Here is a 26174-nt window from a genome sequence, read left to right on the forward strand (position 1 = left end):
CGACACTTTCACTATAGTAATATGTATTATATGTACTGCATCAATAAATGCTGATCTTAAAAAACATCTCTAGTCACTTGATAAAATACAAGAGCAAAAGCTAGGGCGGAGCAGTTCGTCATTCGTAATTACTAGTACATGTCCGTCTCTTGTGTAGCTAGAGCGCCAAGATCTATTATATACGCATGTTTTACAGCTAACACCATCCTGATCCCAAACGCCACCCACTGCTGTCTATTGCAGCCTGCCTACCGTCGCACCAGATCCACCGATATTATACAGTTTCCAACTTTTATACAATCAAGTTCGCTGACGGATGAGGAGAGTCGTGATATAAGCTTATAACTACTACCCCGAATCAGGCAATGTTGCCTGCCATGCCCATAAACAGTGCCTGGATGGCGAGAGAAATCGACCAGAAGCCCACTTTCTTCAGTCTCCTCATTCGTTGCTGGCTATCCACGACGTCCTTTGCAAAGGCTTCGTAAGTTTCAGCTGACAGGTCTTCCATCAACCCACTGTCAAAGATTGTCCAGCTACCGTCGAACTCGCTCGCTCGTTTCACGATCCGGCAGTTTATGGGGATGAAGGTCTTCCGGGAGTTGATATAGGCGACAATAGGTCTGATGAGGGCTTGGTTCGTGTATGAAAGATCGCGTGTGAATAGAGGTACGGCGGCTTTCACGTCGTTGAGGTGGACTCTAAGGTCCATGACTAAGAAACGTTTATCATCTTCTCGGCTCATCCTTTCCTTAAAAGCGGCTCGTTCTTCATGGGAATCGAGATCCGCAGTATGGGGATTGTTTTCTAGGATGTGCAAATATCGGTTTGAGGTTACTGTTGCTTCCATTCGATCGTAGAAATCTGACATCACTTTTGCGATGCTGTCGTCGGTCTCTGCTGGGAACATGACATCCGCTACCATATCCACGTTGCCTTCATGAATCCAGCCAAAGGGTCCGTCGACTCCTCTGTTCAGATGGTCGATTTTCAATCCGTCTATTCGGAGCCTGCTTTGTTTCTTCCACGGATTTGGCTCCCCATCGTCATCTTGTTGATCGCCTGCAAATCCATGCATTTGGCGTGGATGAATCGTGAACAACGATCCATCGTAAGCTCCAGACATGTTGTTCGCGGACAAAAAGTCGTAGAAGAGCCATTGCTTCCTTAATTGCGGCAGTTCGCAGGAGAAAATACTGACTGAAAAGGGCCTGAATCCTTTCGGCTGGTGTATAGTAACGAGTAGATCTTCCATTTTGAAATAATCTATCTCGAAATCCCCTGGGTTGTGTTCATGTCGGTACGTTCTCGGGTCAATGTATTCGTCCCCCCATTCAACTGAAGTTCTGTCAATTACACCACGTATCCCTTTGATTTCGACATCCCGCAAAAGTCCCTTTCCATTCCACCATTTCGCGAACGACAGTGTGACGTTGACAGTGTTGATCGTCAAGTCAAATTGCGTATAATTTGTGTCTTCTTCCTCTCCTTGTCGGGCCTCCAATTCAGCTTGTCTTTCTGCAGCTGCAGCGGCTGCCGCGGTGATGGATGATCCCTTCTTTACTTTGGCCTTTCCTTGGCCTGGTCTCCGGGAAACGAAAACATTGTGGAATGTAATTACCCCGTCGTTCCATTTCGGTACAATAGCAGATTCAAAGACAACCTTGACTCCGGCTGATTTAGTCAGCCCATCACCAATCCATCTTGCTAGAGTTTCTGTACTTTGTTAACTGATGAAGATTGGATAGGTTTGGTTCGGAGTATACCTTGTGCAAATACAGTATTTATGGAGAAAATCACTAAGGAAAAAAAGGTAGTTGTTCCCACGAAGATCCAAACTATATTTCCGAGCACAAACCAAGAAACGAAAGCACTCCAATCATCAGCGTTCCATGGCCTCGCGCTTCTGATCGAAAACCATTTAAACCGGACTTTCAGCCGTGACCAGAACCCAGTTGCCGCTGCAAGTAACTCCTCCTTTGTGGGTCGGTGTGGCATCTTAGGTAAATGGGGAAGGTGCAGGTAGGTTTGAGACTCAGGGTTTTCTGGATCGGGTTTAGAAGGCTCGGCTTTCTTCACGACAGGGACGCCCTTCGGCGCGTTGCCGCCATTTTGAGAGAGCCTTTGTCCATTCTGACCATTTGACGTAGAACTCTTATTCCTGCTTGCTATTGCCCCTCTCCTTCTCCGATTGCTTGTGTGTATTTCTCTTCGCCATGACAGCTGGGCCGATGAGGATATCGATCGTCGAGGAAGGGTATTTGCTGAATATAGGGACTTTTCGGCGGCAGAAGTACAAGAGGTGATGGTGGAAGATGTGCTCGCAGTTGGGCTAACTTCGAAAGCTAGAAAGCCGCATGAAGCAAAGCTTTTGACGGTAGATGCCGTTCGTTGTGGACGAGGTTGCTGTAGCCTTGGTCTGGTCCAGGAAAAAGCTCGTCTTGATGCGGTACTGGGAAGTGAACTCCTGCGCAATGCAGAAGTTATGAAAGAATTACCAGGATCCCATAAATGGGACCACAGTCTCCGATTTATGTGCGAAGACATGGTCACACAGTCATCGTGGCAAGATCACAGTCTGTTGAGAGCTGCAAATACTTCCAACGTTGGGGTAAAGTGAAGTGGAGTGAGGAAGGGAAGGTTGGCATTGATGACGAGCGGCCCCTGCTCTCTGTTTGGATGAACGCGATTTTTTCGTGATGGCCCGTGCACGCTTATCGGCTATCTTAAAAATTATATCGTCCAGCCCACCACCGACCGACACAGCAAAAATATAATCTCTCGACACACCCCTCATTATTCAAACAATCCAAAGATGCCCGCCCCTACCGCATTACTGAGACGTCCTGAAGAGCTGGCCGAGGCTGTCAATGTTCCATTACCGACTGAGAGTATGTGCAGCGACTTCTGTTTGGTCGCAAAAGGCTAATATGGAAGTAGGCCAAGACGACGATCTATTACTCGACGCCCCCGATGCCACTCCTATAGAAGTCCAGACGGCTACAGGAGAAGATACAGAAATGACCATCGACGAGGAAGGAAGACCAAGATTTGCACCTGCCACGAATATTGTATGGACGCCCTGCGAAAGCTACATATCTCACTATGAGCATACATAATTACGAATGCTAACCAAAAGCAAAGGATGGACCTGCTCGAGTAGAGACGAGAAAAGTCCCAATACCGCCGCATCGATTTGCGCCGTTGAAGGCTAGTTGGTCGAAGATATATCCCCCCTTGGTGGAGTAGGTTCTCAGAAACCCATCTTTCCGGTTCTAAACTAACAATCGCGCAGACACCTTAAATTGCAAGTGCGAATGAACGTAAGCTAGAGAATCATTTATCTATGTTCTACTCGGCATTAGGACCTTCAAGACAGTGATGCTGACTTCTCCTCCCACAGGTCAAGAACCGCGCTGTCGAGCTCCGAACCTCAAAACACACAACAGATTCCGGCTCGCTCCAAAAAGGAGAGGACTTCATAAAAGCTTTCAGTCTTGGTTTCGAGGTCGACGATGCAATTTCTCTTCTTCGCCTCGACGATTTATACATAGAGACATTTGTAAGTTACCAAAGGGCGTTTCATTCCACATACCGGTTTATATGCAATCAATGCTAACCTTCCTACCTATTACAGGAGATCAAAGACGTCAAGACATTGACAGGAGAGCACTTAGGTAGAGCCATTGGAAGAATTGCTGGCAAAGATGGAAAAACCAAGTTTGCAATCGAGAATGCTTCGAGGACGAGAGTGGTAAATATTCTGCCCTTCATTCCACAGTCATCTACCAGTCGAGTCGTTGACCCAATCAATGCTCGAGCTCTTCAGTGATGGTATTAACTTGTGTATAGGTGCTGGCTGATTCCAAGATCCATATCCTTGGCGGCTTCAAAAACATCCATATTGCTCGCGAGGCAATCGTGAGTTTGATTTTGGGAGCTCCGCCCGGAAAGGTGTATGGCAATCTAAGGACTGTTGCATCGAGGATGAAGGAGAGGTTTTGAGCAAGTAGAGAAAGAATGGCGAGCTGCATATGGTTGGGGCGTTCTGGGGAATGTGGGAAAAGAATTCAATACGGAGTCTGAGGATTTGTGGGATTTTATATCAAGCATCATCTTCTGTAATTGAAAAAATGTGCTCAATTTCCTGCCGAGAAATCAAATGTCCTGGGAACATCATGTGTTGGTGGTAAAGCAGGGCTTTCAGTGGTGTGAGTAACTGGGCGTTCGGTAAGTTCAAAGATTTATTACATTTTCACAGTATCATGATATCATAATGATACACGAAGCGTTTGGGGCACAGTTATCGAGTTGAATTAATTTCGTTTGTATTTGTCCGATCCAATGCTACAAAATATTTGTCCAATGCTACAAGAGAACGAATGTAGGTGCTAACATCCAACTAACTCCATGCTTCAAATCATGTGCTTCAAATTATTGCCCATCAATGCCATGCATGAAAAACACAAATTTTCTGCCAGAAATTCCCAAACTCGCTCCAATCAAATCAAAATGTAAGGTATGTAGGTGGGTGGGTCACGGTTCATCATCTCATCTCATGTCGAAAGATGATACGTCTACTGGATGGAAATCTTGCGACCGCCAGTCTCATTGCTCTTGGGTACAACAATGGACAGGATGCCATCCTTCATGGAAGCCTTGACATGGTCCGTGTCGACGCGAACAGGGAAGCTGAAGGTGCGAGAGAAGGAGCCGACGCTGCGTTCAGAAACCCAGTACTTGCTAGCGGGAGCTTGGTCCTGCTGTGACTGCTGCTGCCGAGATTGAACCTGTTTGCTCGAGTTCTCCGAGGGAGGGGTAGCTGGCTCCTTGGCATCGTCTTCGACGGTTGCTTTGTGGCTGTGGCTGTTGGACTCGCCCGCCTCTTTGATGGCGCCGGATGACTTGGGGGCTTCGATGCTGCCAGATGGAGCAGTGCCGCTCTCGTAGGAGCGCTCTATACGGCCTTGGATGCTGAGGGTTTGCGGGTCGACAAACTCGATCTCGACGTTCTTCTGGTCGATGCCTGGGAGCTCGCCGTGGAGTTCGTAGGCGGATTCGACTTCCTTGACGTCGAACTTGGGCTGGAAGGACTTCAAAGCGGTGCCGTTGCGACGACCTCCGTTGTAGCTGTCGAATTCATCGAGGAGGCGGAAGAGGGGTGTGAAGGATGGCTCTTGGACCAAGGGGGCGAAGGATGATCGTGGGAAGAGAGACATTTTGCGTGTGATTGCTGGTGTGAGAAAATTCTTTGTTGTTCTGAGTATTGGTGCTCTTAAAGCTGCTCTGTATGATTGCATGAAGATTTATTTGTGATGTGTCTTGGGAAAGAGAAGTGAGAGATGTCTCCATGACCCGAGCCATCCTTTTATACTTGATTTCAATGGTTCTAGGACTTTCTAGTATTGACGCGATATTCCAAAGAATAGGCAATGACGGGATTCGCAGAGGCATCTAGAAGATTCTACGCACCACCAAAGCCGTCGCACATGCCAGAGAACAGCAACAGCGTCGCAGTAAAAGTGTCAGACGCTGATGAATGATCTCACTGAACTGTAGGCATGATACGACTCTTACGTGTTATTTTCATGATCTGATGTTGAATTTGGATTTCACTCAGGGGCAGATGGGTTTAAACGAGAAGAGCCGTTCCTAAAACGGCATAGTGTATATATCAGTCCTTAAGTCAGTGACGTCTCATGCAGCATCGCTGCAGCGAGAAGAAGATAGAACATCATGAAGTAACATGATACCACGAATCTTCTGACGGGATGGATGATTGTGTTTTCGACTATCGGTATACCTTATGCTTTGGGAAGTCCACCTATTTTACTCCGTATATCTTCATTCGAATATGACGTAATGTAATCAAATGTAATCAGATAATACCAGATTATATATAGTTATTCGCATATATATACATGATAAAGCTCCTGCTCCTAAAGCTATGAAATAATGTCGTCTCTTGCATGGACTCTAGGTCTCTTCATTCGATAGCGTATGCAATCATCCATTACCGTGAATCATTACTTCAGAAGAGTTGCTCCTCATGAGTGAATTACCTTGGCGAAAGAAAACGAGTCCACTGCCATGGCCAGCATTGTCGGGACTCTCACAACCTCCTTTTTGAATCGAATTGGACAAAACCCCTCCCCCGTCCTTTCGAGTATTGCCTGTCTAAGGAAAGGGTCGCATTTGTGGATATCCGGCCACTATCTGCAGAGGGGGACCTTGGGTATTGGGTGCAACAGGGCTAGGAACTCGATGAAACAATCCGAGTAATCTTCTTCCAATAGAAGTCTCCAGTTCTGTACCATCTCGCGCAATTTTGACTTCTCGGTTCGAGTTCCAAGGATTTCGTAGTCCCCGTGTTCGGTAAAAAGGAAGTCGCGTCGTCGATATCCACTCGATTTTGAATGGTTTTCCCCAGGCTTTGGACTGAGGCGTATCTTCATCGCTCCGATTGCTCTGAATATCTTCCTCCTCCTCTCCATCCACTTCATCTCGCTCCACTTCCCAGAATATCGTGCCACGAGCTGAGTCGTCGATGATCCGACCTTTAGGCGAGTATTCCGTCGCAGGCGTAGGAATTGCTTTAGGGAGCTTTGGGTCTTCTACCGATTGTGCCTTGGGTGCAAACTCAATGGCAGCTGATGGGTCGTCGTTGATGGGAGACGTCATTCGGGCGTATCCGAAATACTCTCCAGATTTGTTCGCAGAGAAGACTAAATAAACATTGTCGGTAGCCTAAAGTGTCAGCATTAACATTGCAAAGGTAGTAGTGTGGCAGGTGTTAACTACTTACTTTATAAGCCATGTTCAACGCTTCTTCGTTATGTGACTGCGTCGCCCAAATCCCATTGCGCACGCTCAATTCAAGATCCTCAACGGTGAGACTCTTCACGATAAAGAACTTATCTTTAGAGGTTGAGCCGTCTTCATTACTCGGGTGCTCTTCGGGTATGTCGCCTACTTGCGACTTGTCTTTGTCCTCCGGAGAAGGCGTGCGTACCACTGGGGGATTGGAAGGAGGTGTCAAAGCGGCAGGGCCTGTGGGAGCAGCTAGTCCAGCTGCTGTTCCCACGGAACTTCTTCGTAATCTGCTGACCAATCTCACCGTTTGGAATCGCGAATCGTGAATTTTTGCTTGTGCCGCCGCGCAAGCTGCTTCGTCCTTGTAGTTTGCGAAAGCACAGTTGCTCTTCGATATCAAAAATAAAGACTCAAGGTCAGGCGCCTCTTTGCAAACATGAAATACCAGGTTCATTAAGTCCGTTTGCGGAGGTAGGTTTCCGATCCAGATTGCATGTCCTATAATTCTAAGATTAGATCATTCGCAAGAGAAAACTTTCTCGGGTCTGACTTACCACTCTGACGAGGTTTCCTTGGGGGACCTCGAACAACAGAGGACTGGCCCGTGTTGGAAGCTGCAGAGCCAATTAAAACTGTCTATTTTCGAAGGAGAACCAACGTGATTCACCTACCCACACTACCTGGTCTCCCTTGCGATCCGCTGCTATACCCAGTTCCTGGATATTCGTTGTTGCGCTGTAAATGCCGATTGTCCCCTGGGAACCCACTTCGTATCCCATATTGTGCAACGGGCGACTCTCCAGAATACATCTGGCCTTGGGGTCCATAAGAATTGGGTTGGACATAATAAGGCGATCCTGCATGTTGCGGCTGTCCCATATACGCCTGCCCTTGAATTAATTGACTGCCTGGAATTCCGGATTGGTGATGATGTGCTGATTGCACTTGGTTTGGTGTATACATCCCTATGAATTGGTTTTGGTATGGAAGATTATAAGATGCATTTGCTAGCTGCGGATTGATTGCTTGAGGTCCAGTATATTGAGGCATGCCTTGCATCTGATAGACAAATGGTGATGGCGACTGACCTGAGGATTGTCTTGGGGAGTGGCTATTGGGGGGCGGGTATGAATTGTCTGGTAGTGATCCTCCAAGGCTTGCCAGGTTGAAAGAATCCGATCTGCCTTCCGAGGCATGGTGCTGTGTTGAGTAAGACTGTGCGTATGGGTACATATTCTGCGGGAAGTTTGATTGCTGGAGTCCTTGCTGATTCCTCGATGCTTCCACGTCGGAGGATAGCGTAGTGAGTGAAACTTGCGGGGTTTTTGATCTTGCACCTTGCGAGGAATTTGGATAGTCGCTGGAAGGCATCGATCTAGTTGATTGATCGCCCATGAGGCCTTCGTGTATTGTAGGTAATGGCCCCCAACACTGAACCAAGAAGAAAGCCATATTAGCAATCTAAGAATAAGGTATGACGCGCCAAAGGAAACACATAATCCTGAAAGTAACGATTGTGGGGGGGGGTTTCTAATGGTGCACTACTGAATAGGCATGATTTGACAAAGAAGCACACATACCTCTTTACAAAATTTATCTCCAGTGCTCAAGATAATGTGAGCTTTGTATTTCTGAAGTTACTTTGACGGTGGCGATATACACGGAATCGTGACAATCCGTGCGAGCCAAAAACAAGGGTCTTGCTTGGTGTACTGGCAGTTGTTACCGGCGTTTAAGATGTCGAACAGCTCGTTTAAAAGATAGTTGAGTTTGGATGAGGCGCAAGAGGGCTATGTTCCGTGGAATCGGTAGGGTTATATGCTGCTTAGTAGACGACCAAATCAAAACTGTCCAATCCACATGCAGAACGAGCTTGTGTATTGCTTATAGCTTGTACAGATCGACAACCAGAAACGGGAAAACAAGACAAGGTGCTTCGGAGAGAAAATGGCGATGAAGTAAGTGCTAGGAGTGGATTGAATGCTGCCGCGTTCGGGGCCTTTTCTCGAACCCTTGTCCTGCTCCAGTCGCCACGGCCACTGCCACAGTTGCTTTTGGTGAGTTGGGCTGTGTGGAGGTTGATTGGTTATAGGAGACCGTTGGATTGGCTTTTTGAGGTCTAGTCAGACGGAGGTGCATATGTATGTCGGTATTGATGTTCTTATGAAGTGTATAAAAAGAAGAGACTAGACAAGGGTTATGAAGAATCGAAGATGGGGAAAGTGAGCGCAGGGAAAGAGAGTAGGCAGATTGGGCGGTTTATAAGTACCCTATGGCCCCCCTGCCCCCCGGAACCTGCGAGGCAGTGAAGACTCAAGAGTGGTAGAGATCGTCAGGAACGAGTGACCTCAAATATGTCAGGATAGGGTCAGGGTAACCAGGCCAGGGCCAGGAGAAGATATTTATGTGTGGGGTTTCTTGCCGAAGCCGTACGGTATATGGAGGTAATAGTAGTGTGTGTATACGTAGAGTAGACTAATAGCTGGAAGGCTAGAGGCGTTATTTAGGACGAATCCACATACCTAAGGTACCTACCTACCTTACCTACCTAGGTAGAGTAGGGGTAAAGTACCTAGGGGCTCTGATATGGCACCTGCAGCCACCTGGCTCTCAGGGTATAATATTCTCCCGGGTATGAGCGAGAGGGGTCCACGGGGGTCCACGCAGCTGGTTTGGTTCAGGCACTTACTTACAGTGTTCCATGTTCCATGCTTACCACCAGCTTTTGCTGTTGAGCTTGGGGTGCTTGGGCAGCGGTGCAGAGCAGAGCAGAAAGCAGTGCGGTGCGGTCCAGGCGATTGCACCCTAGCGATGCAGGCTTGACATGGGAATTGCTGGCGCATGGCTGCTTTTACAGGCGAAACGGATGGGATTTTTCAGAATTCGATGGTTCCCGTCCCTTTCCCCTCCCTCGCCGCCACTGTGGGTCAAAGCTTCTGACTTTTTGTTGGAATGCAGAAAACATACGATACCGAATACTTACCAGTTATTACAGTAAGTGGGTGAGGCAAAGCTACAATATGGCCGGGCTACCAGTACTGATTTTTATAAGTTTTAGGGCATATGGTACCCAGCCTCTTCGTGGATGATAAAACTGTCGGAATAGACAAGTGAGTACCTTAATTCCGACATTTTTTTCATCCACGAAGAGCCAGCCCAGCCAGAATTTTTCAGTAACACGAGGGGAGTGTACAGCGTCCGTGATCATGCCTGTACCTAGGCTAGGTACCTTACCTTACCTGAGCAGAGAGTTCAAATTCAGGGTCGTTGGTGGTGGCAAAAAGATTGGTAAGCTATAGATAGTACCAGGCCAGGCATTGTACTTACCGGTAGGTAATGTACCTTAGACTAGGTAGGGAAGTGGCTTTCCAAGCGATGGGAGTCGTCTCCGTACTACTGTACAATAGCTCGGAATAGGTAGGTAGAAACTACGCCAGTAGTCCCTGGTGTACTAGGCAGGATCTGGGTCTGGGTCCGGGCTGGACGATTGATTCCGGATGGCTTTCAGCTTCAGTCAGTCAGTTGTGTTTGTGTTGTCTTCAGATCTTTTCCGCTCTGTGGCATAGCATCGCCGTTATTATGGAGTTGTGGAGGAAGAGTTCTAAATCCTGCTGAATTGACAGCGGTCGAGGTGCCGCTAGCCGAACGTTATAGACCGATCCCCGTTTTCAAACGGAATATCACCTACCTGGCTATTCACGCCACATCTGTGGCTTGATAAATGGTTACATTGAAGCACATTATTGCTTATCTGAGCGGTAGAGATTGGTACAGTACAGCATAGATGAAACAGGGAGTTAGGGACTTTTGCTTTATATACCCAAGGTAGTTGTGAAGTTAAAGCTCGCAAAAGTATATATGACTAATAATTGTCCTAGCCAATGACAATTAAGTATTTGAAAAGGTGTTACATCATAGCCATACATTCTTACTCGAAGTCAAAATCTACTTGTGTTGGTAATATTGAGCATTTACTTGTAAATCATAATTTGTATCCAATAGACAGATTATTACACCGCACAGGGATACGGAGGGAAAAGCCCTAGATTCGGCAGGTCTGGGCCATCTGGTGTCATGAAGTGGCGAGTGCTTTCATCTCAGCCACAGCCGCCTCAAGGAACTGGAAATCGCCGAGAATTCTCAGGACCCTGGATGCACATCAGCAAGGGAGAAACGCCAACGCCTACCGGTACCGGTATTACGCAGTTTAGATGGTGGCAAACACTTGTCGCTTTAGAAGTGGCTGAGCTTCTTCTCTTTTTGTCCTCGCTTCTTAACTCAACTCCACTCCACTCCGTACTCGTATGTATTCCAGGCCAGCCTGACCTGTCGCTTAAATTATAGGGGGCATTGTTTTGGTCCAGAACTTTTTGGCCCAATGCCCGAGAGGTCCAAATCTTTCACAACTCATGACTTTTCTTGAAGTCCCGTCCCGTCCCATCCTATCTCGGCTCGTCTCGATCTCTATCTTGTGGCTGGGTTTGGGGAACCTAACCCTAACGCCACAATGGGCTGTGTTTGTGTTCCCCCCAAAGATGAGCGGGGGTTTCAGCCCTATTTGATCAAAGATCGTCAAGATATTCCAAAAATTCAAACGTGTGACCTACGCGTCCTCTGCACCAAACAGGGCAGGCTTTGATAATCTGAACATGTGCATACATCATGTTCTAGAAGTTCGCCGCCTAGCCTAGCTGCTCCAACAACTCGCATGGAACGCTTCTTCAAGTAAGGTAAGTCGAAACCTCTAATATTTGCCACTTAATACCCATTACCGCCTTAATGTTAACCTTCATACGGAGTATAGGAATAAAGCGATTTATTCTAAATTATCAGAAAGGATTCTTCTCTCAAGGTCTCTGAATTTGACGTCACGAAAATTACCTACATAGGTATATAAGTCAGCAGGTTCAACCACTTGGAAGTTCAAGAAAAGATATATTTTTTCCTATGAAAGTCCTTCGCCTAGGAATGATACGTTTATCCGAAATTGTTATAAGCTTAAGAATACATAGAACAGTTTCTATACTACAAATGTTTAAAGGGGCAAACATATTCATATACCGTATTAGTTCATATAAGACTACGAGATATGCTCGTCGACAAGATCCCCTATGCATAAGACTACTATCTGGCTCGAAGCTAGTGCTAGAAGACTAGGTATGGTCCTGAAGTTACAAAGGGGCGCGGAACAGCTATGGGGTTTATAGGGAACTATGTGCTATTCGTTTAATTTTAGGGTACCCACTCGAAAGGTCATAGGCTACTTATAGCATTACTTCCCCGCTGAGTTCTATGCGCTCAGGAAAGATCGGATCCTTTTTAGCAACTGATACGGTAACTCGCCTTCTGTTTCAGTGGATCGGAGATGGCAAAGAGGTTAAGAGTTTGGTTAGAAGAGTCGCTTTTGGCGATAGAAATTTTATCTCTAGCGGCGCGAATTCGAAGACGCAATTAGATCATCTCATACCACGTTAATCTTTGGGGATAATCTCCCCCTAACCAATAGGACACCAACTAATGTTATACAGAATCTACTGTTCCTACTACTTTCAAGTAATTCTCCATTCGCCTAATAGATCAGGCGTCTTACGGGTTTACAACTGTAATCTTCATCGCTTCTCTTCAGGGGCCATGGCGGACACGTGCGGTAACCATTAATAACCCTGGGCAGTCTATAGCAAATTACGCCTGAACACTATGCATCACTGGGATATAATGCACGGGGGCTCCAGCTTTGCGTGTTTCCGTAAGGACACAACACACAAGAACCCCATTCTGGCGGGCCGGGACGCTTTATAGCACGCCTCAAATGTACGGGCACGAGCACCCTTTCTAGTCACCCTATTCTATACAATACAACTGCCGTACGCATACCCTGACTTGCTTGCAAAATGCACTCCGAACTGCACAGCATAAGAAGTTATTGGCTCGGCCGTTAAATTAGGCTACAAGCAGAACTTGAAGGATGTTGCAATGCATTAGTGCAGTACCAAAAGCGTGTTAGATCGGTGGGAAGTGGGAATACTAGTGCTTCTCATCGTACACTATTCTGGTTAGGGCGCCTATTGCTATTGTTAGTACCGGTATAGTCCTGAGGCGCATCAGCTGTTCCGTTCATGCTGGATCGTCGATTGGCTTGCAGTAAAGCGTTAGCATAGCGCACCCTGTGCTTGACACGAATTCGAACTTACAAGCACTGTAATCAAGGTCCGGCTGCATAGTGTCCTGGCAACGACAACCAGCGCTGTCTACGAGTCTTCGTTTTGATTTGATCATCTGTAGAGCTTCATTTGTATCAGTTTCGTAGAGTCTATACTACACCATATTACTCTAAGGATAGGTGGGCCATCAGTAGTAAATTTAGTTAGTAGTATTGATTGATGTCTAGCAGGCTATATAATTCGCCTGTAGTCTTGGAACCCTCTATGGGATACAAAGACGTGCTAAGCTAGGGAAATCTATACAAATTACAATATTATAAAGTGTAGATGTAAGAGACCGTGAAGGTCCTGACATGTGTATGCTCCCCAGAAAATGATGAAACCCTCTGATGGCTGGCCAGATAAAAAAAAATGTGGTGAGTATAAATAAACGAGAGGTCCTAAAAGATAACTAAGATGACAGATTACATCACGGCCTAGCTAGTTTTCGTCTTGAGCAGGATTAGGGACTGGTTGTAGTGGCGAGAGGTCACGACAAGCACACACAATTACATGCACCCCGGGGTAAAAGACACTGAGTTCCACTTGTAGGCTCGTGCCGTAGACGGACGCCCTCTGGGCCGGACATCCCTTTCCCTTGGGATGTGATGCACCGGGTGCACTAAAGTTATGCTATCGGCCGAAACGATGAGAAAGGAGCATTTAACTTGGCCCTGGCCTATACTTGCAGAACCCGATCCGATTACGATTCGATCAATAAGTCAAGATATAGCCAATCGATCGCCACCCCTTATCTGAATGCTGGCTGTAGTATCCATGGAACCATGGAACTACATTCTCACACCCTGCATCTTCCATGCATACGTGCAGTCAGTAATCTTTAAAAATACCATATCTATTGGGTGTAAGTGTTTGGACACGTAAAATTAAAGCATCAAGCGGCTCATAGACTTACAGCAGCGGCCCTGTCTATCTCTTGAGAATTTGTAGCCGCGGTGTGGTGATGAAACTCCGCCAATGAACTTGATGAGAATGGAATGGGGCCGAGTACTGCAAACTTTTCTTTACTCCGTATTGTTTAAAACTTACTTCAGAAGAGCGGGGGATTTAGGTTCGAGAGCTAGTACTGAAAGCTTCATATCTAGTGGACGACCCTGCGTATATGATAAGTAACGGTTCGGTACCATACCTACGGAGCGCCTGTCAGCTGAACTGTTTAGAAAACGGCAGACTGCTAGCATCCAAGGTAAACTTAATTCGATGAAACACCGTGTATAATTCGCAGTAGCCTCGGTCGCCATGATTATTGAGGATTAGGTTCGGAGATGCCTCAACCATAAATTACGCAAGCAGCTGACTGACGGTATAGTAAGCACGGCGAATTCCCACCTTCTTCACTCGCAGTGCCGCCACCACATAACTTACGCCACCTGTGGCGTTAAACGACTCGTGTCCTGGGTGGAAGGAAAAGCGGCACCAATTTACAGTGTTAGACTTTGAAAGTTGATGCTAACGAGTGCCGCTTTTTATGTCCTGGTACACAAACTCGAATCAAGGAGGTGGACGCGCTGAGATTCTCGGAATCCACCCGGAGATATCATTATTTGGACTTTGTTCTTTCGTCACGGGGCTTAGGGAATAAGGATTAAGGGGATAATCGGTATCCTTGACAACGTGAATAAGGTGATTGGCTCGAATCCATTTAGCTCTTATGTCCAATAGATTTCAGGGTCTGCCCATTGCTAGAAGTAAGAGGGCTTATACGAAAATCCAAAGTTGACAGTTCTAGGCAATTTCATGGAAGGCGAGTAAGTGGCAGAGGGATCTCCATTTACCGCTCTATCGTCAAGCTGATGGTTCGCAATAAGCGAATATTTTCCTGTAGTCAATCCTAAGGCAATCTTTAGCTGTCTATGAGTTGAGACATCCAAAAACCTTGTATTGCAATTAGTATGTGGCCTTTTAGAGCACCGGGAATGAACGAACGAAAATGTACAATTAACTCGCAAATGCACTAAGTACTTCCCCAGGCAACTCGCTGATTCTTATTGCTCTCTTGTCTAATATTACAGCTTGCGAAACCCATTCTAATCCCTCTTGAGGGGCAAATATTTCTCCTCAATTCCATCTTTCGTAATAATCAAGATCTGAAGTCCATCACCAACCTCGATATGTCTCTCCACCGCACTATCAAACGCATCCTTGACCAAATCCTCAACCTCATTTCTCGGTAACGGGATTTTCTCTCGCTCCTGCAGCGCATGTCCCTCTCCGCTACCTGGCATATACTGGTTCTTGAAGTTGACCTGGTTGTCCAAGAATGGCATAATCAGACTTGCTGCCGCTCCCGCTGCTCTGCACTGCTCCCGCTCGTAGCTGCCCACCGGATCATATGAGTACACCGCGCCCTTGCCCTCTTCGTCCAGTCCACCCAGAATCGCAGTAACGTAGTAGGGGAAGAACCGCTTTCCGTATAGAATGGTTGATAATCGTTGTGCGCAGGCCTTGACGCTCATGGGCTTGCCGTGCTGGTATCGGTACATCTTGACAATAGTATCTAGACGCTCCTTCAGTGCCTCTCCATCCGCAGCAAACCCTACGACTGATAGAACAAGCGTGGCATCGTCTTGGGATGATGTTGTACCGCCGATCTTGAAGACTTTCGGGGCGTAGCGGGTGTTGATATTATAGCCGGAGGTGGATCGTGTGTCGCCTGCAATGATGCTGAAGTCGTTGCCGGAGATCGCGAGGGTTGAGCCACCATTGTCAGTATATCTAGAGGGAGAGTTAGCAGTGTTAAATGAAGTTTCTAGAGGTGTCCTTACGGGTAGAAAGAATGCTCTTTGAAGCCTGCTCCTGCGGTTGTTGGTGCTTGGCTGAAGGAGTAATTTGGGCCGTTCATGAGCGGGTTTTGACTGAACATTGCCGCCATATTTGCTTTATGTGAGAGGGGACGGTAGAGGTGTAGATGAAAGGATCGGTTTCGTTGTGGTGTTTGGAAATTCGGAGCTTGAATGAGGTTTGAAGCTGTCGTGAGGTTGAACGCGCCTCGTCGCTGCCTTTCAAACTAGCGCCGAACGTGGACAGGGGTAGCTCTGCGCGGGCTAAAGCGGGTTTATCCGCATCAACACTTCACTTGCAACGAGCAGAACGCGCGAATCTCAAAGGCATCATGGACACGTACGATATCCCTTCAAAGACCTATATTACTTATGCTAATGCCGTCACAGTGCCGCTCGAAACATTCGCCGAAAGGCGCTGCAGAAGATCGCAGCGCTTTCTGCTACGTCATCTACAACCCCCTACGAGACTTCAGATCTCGACAAGCTTTCCAAAGGATGCCCAAAGCATGGAAAGGTCAATGGCAAGTCAAATGGGCATGGAAATGGTGGCTCGGGGTCATTGGCCGGCTCCCCCATGGTACAAATATTCCTCGCTCCAGGTTGGGGAGAAGCTAACGGGATATATATTAGAGTATAAGAGAATTTGAGGTCCTCCTAGCTTTGTGCAAAGCAGCTCCTCTTCTCCAGGCTCCTCATAGTGCAGAGAAGCTTATGAACCAATTATCTCCGTATATTCTAGAGGCTCACACTCAAGTCTTCCTCCCTTCGCCATATTTCCGCGAAATCGAACCTTCCCCAGTGGAGGCCTTGAGCAACAACCTTACCACTGCTCTTCTCGGGCTCGGAATAAACCATAGTTATATGCGCGATGCGATTTCTGCAAAGCTATGGAAGTATTTGCATCATTGCTTTGAGGCAGCCGAGGCCGCTTCGCCGGCTCAAGCGCTTGGTTCGGACGATGGAAGTTATACTGAAGTGGAAGATGCCATTCAAACAGCAACAGTCACTATCTCCATCTTGGGATTTCTCAATTCAGCTGCCACTTTCGCTAATTTCTGGACCGGGCCGGAACGACTGACCTTGATACAGCGTGTGAAAAGGGTGTTGTCTGAAAGATTCTTGGTAGCAGTTGAGACGGCCTTTTCTACAATTCGCAATTCGAACAGTCCGAATGTTTCCGTGAAAGAGTGGAAACGATATGTTCAACATTATGCAGCCATTGGACGGCCTCTTGGAGCCATGATTCTTCAACAAAGCTTTATGTGGCTTCTTGTGGCCGGATCTTCACTTCTAGACACAGATGTCAGTGTTCTGAGAGGGGCTGACGTTCTGGATATTTATATGGCAGCCCCTGTTGCTTCTAGACCTACTTCTCGTCGTAGCGAAGAATTGGATTTTGAAACTATTGAAACAATGGCCAATATTGCAGCTGATGAGATGAGCCTTCTCGAAGATGGCGCTGACTATCTTCGCCTTGGGTCAACCTGGCAGCAACGATTGGCGTTTTCTGTAAAAGCTAGTGCCCTTACGAGCTACCTGAATTGCGCTCTGATTAATGAAGATGCTGCAGACCCCGATATTCTCATATCCTGGCTGGAAGATACCGTCGCGGATTCGGTGCAAATGGCAGACGAAGTACTAGCGAGTGTGGTTCTTCGTTCAATGGCTCTAATTTCAAAAATCTCTCCTACTTTTGCGCCGAGTGTTAGCCGATTGCTTCCTCGCTTCATTGTTCAAGGTGGCCCACGAAGCCAGACAATTGCTCTCGCCTCTACTTGCTTGGCCTACGTCCTTCGAACTCTATCGCAAGATGCTATTATTACCACCCTATATACCCTAGGGAACGTCCTGAGTTCTAGTTCCACTGCTGATCGAGCCCTTGCTGGAGGGGTGAATGGCGATTTATCGTTGGATGGGAGTGTCAACTCTACATTCTACAATGGAAAACAATCCACTGGAAGTAGCATCTCTCTACCAATGAGTGGAGAAGAGGAGACTGCGGTTGTTTACGGAAACGTTGTACAGGCTATCTGTGGCATTGCCAGCAGTTGTAATGATCCCAAAATTACGGCTCTGGCTCAGGCAATGCTGGTCCAGAAGATCAACAAAATCAACAGAGCAACCGACGCTCGTATAATCTCGGAGGCGGCTGGGCTATCATTGAGTGGGGGCCCACTCGAGTTCCGAGGGCTGCTCAAGCTCTATGCTAGAATAAGCCAAGATGGAGTGACACAGAATAGTGAGATCTTGATGGATGCTGTGAGCAATTATGTTTTGATGTATACACAACATTGATCAAGCTGACCGTGCTTTTAGGTAATGAAAGCTCGGAACTTCCTGTCATCGAACTTGCGCAAAGATGGTCCCTTATACGACATTTATCTGGAGCATCTCCTCGAATCTATTATCAGCAAAGGTGATGTGCACCAGGCACAAAGCAATCGGGAGTCAGATGTTGAAGTTGCTGCTCGGGACATCGGCCAGCTCTTACAGCCTCTTGCGATTCTGATGTCAAGTAACAAGATGATTTCGGATGATAGCATTAGCGAGGAGACACTGTCTCTCACCCGCGACGCGTGGTTTAATATTGTCGTTCATGGTTTCACAACTAATACAGACCGTGGTAGGCAATACATTAATGAACTGCGGCTCATGGCAATTCATACGAAGCCTCTTGTTGGAGAGCAGCGAGGCGAGCAAGTCGAGAGCGATATCGAACTCAATACTGTTCTTCGTCGCGGTATGAGTGCTGAACACGAGTCAATGCAAAAGAAACGCCTCACTTCACTCTTGCCATCTAGATCTTCAGAAATCAGGAGCTTGAGCTACCGCAAAGTCATATTTTTACAAGCAGCATATCTAGTCGAAACACTAAGGGCTGACTCGGGTGATTGCACGAAGGCTTTGATATATTTTATGGAGCCCAGCATGCGCCGAGGGGATATGAGCAGCACAATGGAAGCGATTACTATGGCAGTCATGGATACCTATTTGAAAAAGACGTTGGGCGGTCTTGACCCAACCTTTTCAGCACCTTATGTTGCGAAACAGCTTGCGCTTATCTTCAGTGGGTGCTGCTATCGTATCGAAAGAGTCCAGCAAGCGGCAATAATGTGTGCGGACAGATTGATTCGCGAGGTTCCTTCTGCACTTTGCAAAACGTCCTCCCTCTTCGCACTTCTGGAATCGTTGTCTCTCATGTGGTCAAGCTGTTTGGAGGCTGAAACGGATGAATATGAATGGAAATCAACCTTCACTTCCATTCGCGGAAAGGTTACAATTGAATTATCCGATGATTATAGTCTTCGTCGTCGGACGCTAAACAATCTTTACAAAAGGGCGAAAGGATGGGTTACCGCCGTAATCAGCATTGCACCCCTGGACGTGAAGGGTCTTTTGCAGACATATCTCTCGGAGTACGATGATGAAGGTGCTTATGGGCACGTATCTTTAGGTAGATCCTTTGCAACGGAGATGGGCTCCGTCATTCCAAGCTCAGATCAAAGACTTGGTGCGATAGATCGTCACGGCGATTGTAATATTAATACTGCGTCTGATTTCATCGCTCAGTATACCACGCGGCAAGAGTATCGATACGCAGAAGCACTACCGGACCATGATCCAGAATGGTTACATTTCTTGAATCTCGAAAACCGACGTGGGTCTCTTGCTTCGAAGCCAGACAAAGATGGTGATGATGCAGCGACTGTCCTTGCCCACATCGAGGCTCGCACTGTCAAACGGAAATACATACCAATCAAGGAACTCCGCGACGTCCTTCGAAGAGCTGCAGCACTTTTGTGTCGATCGGAGAAAGACGAGTGTGCCATAGTGCATCACCTTGTCAACATACCCTTTTCAATCTTCACGAAGCAGTCCATCAAACTTGGAATATCACTTTGGTTGGGGGTGATTAATGAGAACCCCCGTATGGAGCCGCGGATTTTGATGGAAGTTGCACAGCAGTGGGAGTCAACTGTTCATCGAAGACTTGGCATTTTTAATTCCAAATTTCAGTAAGTAATCTCATTACCACTAGTATTTGCTAGTACTGATCCGTACAGTCACCCCGATCCATTTTATGTAAAGGGAGAGTTTGCACCAAGCGATCGGGCGATGTTGTCGAAAAGACAGCAAACAGCATACAATCTTCTCGCACCTCACACACGTCTGTTGCAATTCTTGGTAAGCCACTTCAATGCAAGTCGCCTCGGCAGCCTACACGTAGAGAAGGCATTCATTAGAATCCTAAACATCACACTGGATGGCTTGAAGCATGCCACGGACCATCCACTTGCGAGAGAAATCAGATTGCAAATTGTTTTATTTGGCCTCCAAGTCATAAAGTACGCAACTTCTCTAGATCTCAGCTCTCGATGCCAGCTGAAGAATAAGCTCTTGTCGGCTGCCTTGAGTTGGTTCACTTTTGCACCCAAATGGTCCTTTGGCGGAAACAGATTGCAGTTGAAGGCAGAGGTCCACTTACTTGAAGATGTTTCCCAGGCTCTGAAGAGTGTTCCGATTGTGGGGAATATACCAGTACCGCTTTCGAAATCTCTACTAGCAAAAGAGAATCTGTTGCAGGCTCTGATGGAAAGTGAGCACACTAGACTAACTGTGTGGTTGTTTCCGTTGGGCGAGTCTGTACAATCATCGGGTCAGAAATCAAGGGGCCCTAATGAGGTACATCTACGCCGCCTCTCACCTGAAATTTTTATAGCTAAACATGAACAGGTTGTCCTCTCGGGTCTAGTGAGAACTGCATGGACCGAAAGCCCCGCATTGGCAATAGAATTAATCTCTAGGTTCCCGTCTGCTAAACTTCACAAAGAGGTTCGATGGCTCCTACTGAACTTCCCTGACAAGGCAATATCCGAACCGGAGGCAGTGCAGGTGTTACTTGGGGACACATTACCAAATGATGTCTCGTTTCAACTAAAGGTACTTGTCACAAATCCCCGTAGTTATGCATACGCTGACGGCCTCAGTTTTTACTGTATTGGGCACCCGTAAACCCGATCACCGCGGTCACTTATTTCTTACCTGCTTACCGCAACCATCCGTTCATCTTACAATACGCTATGCGAGCCTTGGAAAGTCACTCCGTGGATGTGACATTCTTTTTTGTCCCCCAGATTGTGCAAACCTTGCGTTATGATGCCCTCGGATACGTCGAGAGATATATTGTGGAGACTGCGCAGTTCTCACAGCTTTTTGCGCATCAAATTATCTGGAATATGAAGGCTAATGCTTACAAAGATGAAGATTCTCAAATTGTAAGTGCCATGGAGAAGCTTTTTCGTGACAATGATGCTGATTGAACTCAAGCCCGATGCCGTCAAACCGACACTGGATAAAGTAACAAGCCGCATGATTGCAAGCTTCTCTGGGGTCGATAAAGGTTTCTTTGAGCGCGAATTTGAGTTCTTCGACGAGGTTACGAGTATTTCGGGGAAACTGAAGCCCTTTATCAAGCGCCCAAAGGAAGAGAAGAAGCAAAAGATTGAAGAGGAGCTACGAAAGATCAAAGTCGAGGTCGGTGTCTACTTGCCTAGTAATCCTGACGGAGTGGTCATTGGAATTGATCGAAAATCTGGGAAACCGCTCCAGAGTCATGCTAAAGCCCCTTACATGGCAACCTTCCGGATCCAGAAGAGTAAAGGTGATATGGAAGGCACCGATGAGCTTTTGGAAGAAACCAATAAGAATGGCCCAGGTCCAAAAGACGAGACAGTTGAAATATGGCAATCTGCCATTTTCAAGGTTGGAGACGATTGTCGGCAAGACGTTCTGGCTCTCCAGATGATTGCCGCTTTTCGGGGGATCTTCAACAACGTTGGTCTTGACGTCTACGTATTCCCTTACCGCGTCACAGCAACAGCACCCGGCTGTGGTGTTATCGATGTTTTGCCAAACTCAATCTCTCGGGACATGGTCGGTCGAGAAGCTGTCAATGGTCTTTATGACTATTTTGTTTCGAAATATGGCAATGAAGATTCTCCTCGCTTCCAGGAAGCACGAAGCAACTTTGTAAAAAGCATGGCGGCTTACTCAATCATTTCATTCCTGTTGCAATTCAAAGATCGACACAACGGCAATATCATGATCGACGACGCTGGACATATCTTGCACATTGATTTTGGATTCTGTTTTGATATTGCACCTGGAGGTGTCAAGTTTGAAAGAGCGCCGTTCAAGCTTACAACAGAGATGGTCGCTGTGATGGGTGGCAGCACTGATCACCAGGCCTATAAATGGTTTGAGGAACTGTGCGTCAAGGCATACCTGGCTTCTCGGCAATATACAGAGAAGCTCTCCCAGCTGGTGCTGCTGATGATGGATTCTGGTCTGCCATGCTTCAAGCCAGAAACCATCCAACATTTCAAAGAGAGGTTCGTCTTGGAGAAGAGCGAGAGGGAGGCAGCAGACTTCATGAAGGGCTTGATCAAGAAGAGTCAGGGCAGCTACTCGACTGGGGTTTATGATCAGTTCCAACTGCTCACCAACGGTATCCCGTACTAGATATAGAATTACATATAAGGAAAGTATTATTGATTGGATATTCATGAAGCGTTTGAATCGGTACTTTTCAATCTTGACCCGTTAAAATGGGGACGGGACTAGGAGCCAGTGCTGCTTTGCAATTTCAAAGCTGCTTTAAGGGAGCAGTGCAAGTTATACTGTATATCCTTTGACTCGACGCTAAACCCGCATATACTGACGTACCTTACCTTACCCCGGCTCGGGCTGGAAACAAATCACGACTTTTGCCTGGTATACTGTATCATAAACTGGTGCCGCTTTGTCTGTCCACCACCATATAAACTTCTCCACAACTCACCAGCAAGCCAACTCATTTGTCTTTACTAGACCACACATCAACAATTAAAATGTCTACACCATTCACGCTAGACAACCGCGCTCAAAGCGGATTCCAAAACGCCGCCCTCTATGACACACATCGCCCATCCTACCCGCCCGAAGCTGTCTCCAAACTCCTCACACACCTTGATCTCGCAGGCGTACAAGGAGCAAAAATCGTAGACTTGGCGTGTGGAACAGGGAAGTTTACGGAGTTGCTGGCGAAGAGGGAGGAGGGGTTTGAGGTTGTGGGCGTGGAGCCACATGCTGGGATGAGAGAGGAGCTTGTTAAGAAGGGGCTGAAGGGAGTTGTGGTTAGGGATGGGGATGCGGGGAATATGGGGGTTGAGGAGGAGTGGGCGGATGGGGTTATTGCTGCTCAGGTAAGACGTCTTTTGAGTATGTGAAACACGTGATTGCTTATTGTGCTTTAGGCTTTTCATTGGTAAGTTATTCAGAAGAGAGGTGTTTGGGATGGTACTGATAAGTAAAGGTTTGCTACGGAAGATTCGTTGAAGGAGATTCATAGAGTCCTCAAGCCTGCTGGCTCGTTTGGGATGATTTGGAATGTCGATGATTGTGCGTCCCTCCCCTCCCTGTTCGGGCGAGAACGAACGCTTTGCTTACAATCCTAGATAATGCGCCCAAGGACTGGCCTTCAAGAAGTAAATGGCAACAGAAGCTGAAGGATATCATACATTCACTTGAGGACGGGCATCCTAGGTTCAGGCACCTGCAGTGGAAACAGGTTTTTGAGAAGCAGCAGGATAGCAGTCCATTGCAGGCTTTGGCAGACACTTTCACGCATCACATGCCTAAGTTTTCATTGCCGATTGGAGAGGAGAGTATGGATTGGGTGGCTTATTTGACTGATGAGGCTGTATGGGATCGCTATTCTACATTGAGCCAGATATCGAACTTGAAGGGTTCTGGCAGGTATGAAGAGGTGCGAAAGGAGGTGTTTGATTCGCTCAAGGCAGAGGGTGTTGAGCGGAACGCTGCTGGGGATATTGCTGTCCATGGAAAGACGTTTATGGCTTGGACCTCTCGAATTTGAAGGCTGGGTAACTCGGCTTGTAAACAGACTCATAGATCATGGGCAACATCCATTCGCCAATGATTTGCACATGTTGTGCAGCATAGCTTTTCCGTGTATCATAACGCCTTGAGAAACTCCTAGAACTCCACCCTAATGCTTTGCCCTGCTAGCTATGATGCGCTCAATCTGCCGAGATGTACATGACTGAAACCAACATGTTAGCCCTACAATCTCTTTCCAGGTGGGCAAGTGGGCATGTAATTACCATTGTTCCCTCTAACAAAAGCGTCACCATAGCTCCTCTTCTTCACACCGTTGACATGCTCCTCCGTCTTCTCCAGCGCAATATTCATGTAGCCATCCACAGACTGCAATTCTCCTGTATCAAATGTCAGGGCAAGATTCGTCTCAGGCACACAATCACAAACCTTTGTAGACTACTCCGCTGTTCAGTTTCACGGTCACTGAGCTGCCAATGATCTCGCTGAGGAAACCGGAGGGGTCTCGCCCCTCGCCTTGGGTCGCAATTCCATTCTCCATCTCTATTTGCGTCCTATTATTGGAGTTCGAGAGCCGGTGGGTTTTGACGTTGAGATGTGTATTGAGGTTGTGCCCATACCCCACAGCCTTGAACTTCTCCAATTCACTAGCGTGAACAGTCGCGTCGTCCCACCAATTTTATGGTATTCCCCCCCTCCCCAGTTCGCGCCTCGACAACCCACCAATCCACCATAATGGCAGGAGATATCGCTCAAGCTGTTACTGAAACCCCAGAGCTCCCCCCCCCCCAAAAAATCGCTTTTCAGCAAAAAGGTAATCGCACAAGTGGCCGAGGCTGCGGAAGGGGTAGCATTCTTCAGCAGATCCTCAGAAATATTCCCCCAGAGATTAGCAGAGGAAGAACAAAGACGACAGAAGAAGGCTCTCAAGCTTGAGCGTAAGAGATCGTCGGCCAGTCTAGAGAAGGAACCAAGTCCTCAAGAAGAGAAGAGGAGGCGCATCTCCAAAGATCGCGACCTGTATAGTTCGGACGAAGACGCCGGGGCTTCATCGGCGCGAAGGTACCGTAACATCATCCTCATACGGGTGATAGTCACTGATGTAAAGACAGGGAAGCTACAACCTCTACACCCGGTAGTGGTAGTCGTAAATCACGTTCGGCTTCGGCGCAAAAGAACCAAGCTTCTCCCACTTCACTTGCGGTGCGCTACAGCAGAGATCTACGGGCAGCGAAAAAGGAAGAACCTGTGGTGAAGCCAGAGACAAAGGGCTACATATCTCTAAGTGAGAGCGATGATGAGGACGTAAAGCCGATCGATGCCCGCAATAAGCCCATTATTCTGGATGACGACGATATCTACTCAGTACCACAAAAACCGACACTATCCGTCGACCTTGACCCAGAATTGTCGGATGAAGAATTCCCAGAACTTCTGCAACAAGCACGGGAGCGAGAAAGGTTAAAGGTTCTAGCACGCGAAAAAGAGTCGAAATTTTTCGAGGAACAGAACCATACATCGAATGAACTAGACGATGATATCTTCCAGGCGGAGAGTTCGAAGGCAGTCGTGGATCCAATAATCGAGATTCTCGTCTCCTCTCAGATTGATGGTACGAGACCACTATTGGTGAAGCGGAAGGTGTCTCAACGATTAAGAGAACTAAGGCTGGCTTGGTGTGACTACCAGACGAATGATGGGCAAAAAATGGCGTCGGAAATTCAAGACTCCATATTTCTGACCTGGAAAGGAAAGCGGCTCTACGACGTTACGAATTGCAAATCCCTGAACCTCAATATCGATAGTTCAGGCAAAATATCCTCCCAAGGCGAGGGTGTGGATAACGGACGTGTGCATCTCGAGGCTTGGACCGAAGACATCTTCAAGGCTTATCAAAAGAAGCAAGCTGCCAAACTACAAAGGGAGCAAGACGGCCTCGGCGAGGACGAGGAAGAAGTTATTGAAGAACAAGTTGTGGTCAAAAGGATGCGGCTGATCCTAAAATCACGGGAGCTGGGAGAAACCAAGATGACGGTCAAACCTACGACTCTTATTCAAAAGCTTATCAATGCATTCCGTCAAGATAAAGAAGTGGCAGAAGACCAGGAGGTTTCTCTGCAAGTCGATGGAGAGAAGCTAGATCCCGAGGAGAAGATAGAGGATACGGAATTGGAGAACATGGATGTAGTGGAAGTACATATCCGTTGATTGTAATTATGGCCTGGCGTTTTGTAGCGGGCGTTTGAGTAAAAGATACCCGGGAAATAGGGAATGGGAATGAGAGTGGATTGTCACTTGGGATTGATGTTGTTTGTGCAGTACAAAGTGCCTCAAGTGCCTCTTATTGGAAAGCGGCCCTATAACAAGAATCATTGAAACCTTTGTAGAGTTACTAAAATTAGCACCAATCAGTGAAAAACAGGGGTCTTACTAGGTTAAGGTAGGGTCTCAAAGTGAC

General features: G+C 47.2%; 9 protein-coding genes across 9 annotated transcripts; 4 read left to right on the forward strand and 5 right to left on the reverse strand.

Annotated features, from left to right (window-relative positions):
- Positions 1 to 358: 358 nt before the first annotated feature.
- Positions 359 to 1998, reverse strand: MDM31 (Mitochondrial distribution and morphology protein; the record flags this gene model as incomplete). The annotated part of the gene is made up of 2 exons (XM_031152234.1): positions 359 to 1716; positions 1767 to 1998. The coding sequence occupies 2 exons, from the start codon at positions 1996 to 1998 to the stop codon at positions 359 to 361; spliced, it is 1590 nt and encodes a 529-aa protein (XP_031002308.1).
- Positions 1999 to 2815: 817 nt separating this feature from the next.
- Positions 2816 to 4005, forward strand: PNO1 (Pre-rRNA-processing protein; the record flags this gene model as incomplete). Its single annotated transcript, XM_031152235.1, has 7 exons — positions 2816 to 2891; positions 2941 to 3071; positions 3145 to 3245; positions 3296 to 3323; positions 3404 to 3562; positions 3638 to 3754; positions 3853 to 4005. The coding sequence occupies 7 exons, from the start codon at positions 2816 to 2818 to the stop codon at positions 4003 to 4005; spliced, it is 765 nt and encodes a 254-aa protein (XP_031002300.1).
- Positions 4006 to 4577: 572 nt separating this feature from the next.
- hsp30_0 (30 kDa heat shock protein) lies at positions 4578 to 5219 on the reverse strand (the record flags this gene model as incomplete). Its single annotated transcript, XM_031152236.1, has 1 exon — positions 4578 to 5219. One exon carries the CDS (start codon positions 5217 to 5219, stop codon positions 4578 to 4580), a length of 642 nt encoding a protein of 213 aa, XP_031002301.1.
- A 958-nt stretch (positions 5220 to 6177) lies between these two features.
- LHYA1_G007308 (Zinc finger CCCH domain-containing protein) lies at positions 6178 to 8208 on the reverse strand (the record flags this gene model as incomplete). Its single annotated transcript, XM_031152237.1, has 4 exons — positions 6178 to 6747; positions 6806 to 7311; positions 7368 to 7427; positions 7485 to 8208. 4 exons carry the CDS (start codon positions 8206 to 8208, stop codon positions 6178 to 6180), a joined length of 1860 nt encoding a protein of 619 aa, XP_031002307.1.
- Positions 8209 to 15061: 6853 nt separating this feature from the next.
- Positions 15062 to 15906, reverse strand: PRE7 (Proteasome subunit beta type-6; the record flags this gene model as incomplete). The annotated part of the gene is made up of 2 exons (XM_031152238.1): positions 15062 to 15749; positions 15800 to 15906. The coding sequence occupies 2 exons, from the start codon at positions 15904 to 15906 to the stop codon at positions 15062 to 15064; spliced, it is 795 nt and encodes a 264-aa protein (XP_031002299.1).
- A 240-nt stretch (positions 15907 to 16146) lies between these two features.
- Positions 16147 to 22339, forward strand: STT4 (Phosphatidylinositol 4-kinase; the record flags this gene model as incomplete). The annotated part of the gene is made up of 7 exons (XM_031152239.1): positions 16147 to 16154; positions 16205 to 16394; positions 16448 to 18076; positions 18134 to 19833; positions 19882 to 20758; positions 20806 to 21093; positions 21146 to 22339. The coding sequence occupies 7 exons, from the start codon at positions 16147 to 16149 to the stop codon at positions 22337 to 22339; spliced, it is 5886 nt and encodes a 1961-aa protein (XP_031002298.1).
- A 368-nt stretch (positions 22340 to 22707) lies between these two features.
- LHYA1_G007311 (putative methyltransferase-like) lies at positions 22708 to 23735 on the forward strand (the record flags this gene model as incomplete). The annotated part of the gene is made up of 3 exons (XM_031152240.1): positions 22708 to 23081; positions 23172 to 23257; positions 23314 to 23735. The coding sequence occupies 3 exons, from the start codon at positions 22708 to 22710 to the stop codon at positions 23733 to 23735; spliced, it is 882 nt and encodes a 293-aa protein (XP_031002295.1).
- Positions 23736 to 23898: 163 nt separating this feature from the next.
- On the reverse strand, positions 23899 to 24257 carry LSM6 (U6 snRNA-associated Sm-like protein LSm6; the record flags this gene model as incomplete). Its single annotated transcript, XM_031152241.1, has 3 exons — positions 23899 to 23921; positions 23983 to 24096; positions 24146 to 24257. 3 exons carry the CDS (start codon positions 24255 to 24257, stop codon positions 23899 to 23901), a joined length of 249 nt encoding a protein of 82 aa, XP_031002297.1.
- A 194-nt stretch (positions 24258 to 24451) lies between these two features.
- LHYA1_G007313 (uncharacterized protein) lies at positions 24452 to 25924 on the forward strand (the record flags this gene model as incomplete). The annotated part of the gene is made up of 3 exons (XM_031152242.1): positions 24452 to 24475; positions 24531 to 24778; positions 24829 to 25924. The coding sequence occupies 3 exons, from the start codon at positions 24452 to 24454 to the stop codon at positions 25922 to 25924; spliced, it is 1368 nt and encodes a 455-aa protein (XP_031002296.1).
- Between the last annotated feature and the right edge of the window lie 250 nt (positions 25925 to 26174).

Source organism: Lachnellula hyalina, assembly GCF_007821495.1.
Source record: "Lachnellula hyalina strain CBS 185.66 chromosome Unknown contig00176, whole genome shotgun sequence".
Taxonomy (NCBI): Eukaryota; Fungi; Ascomycota; class Leotiomycetes; order Helotiales; family Lachnaceae; genus Lachnellula; species Lachnellula hyalina.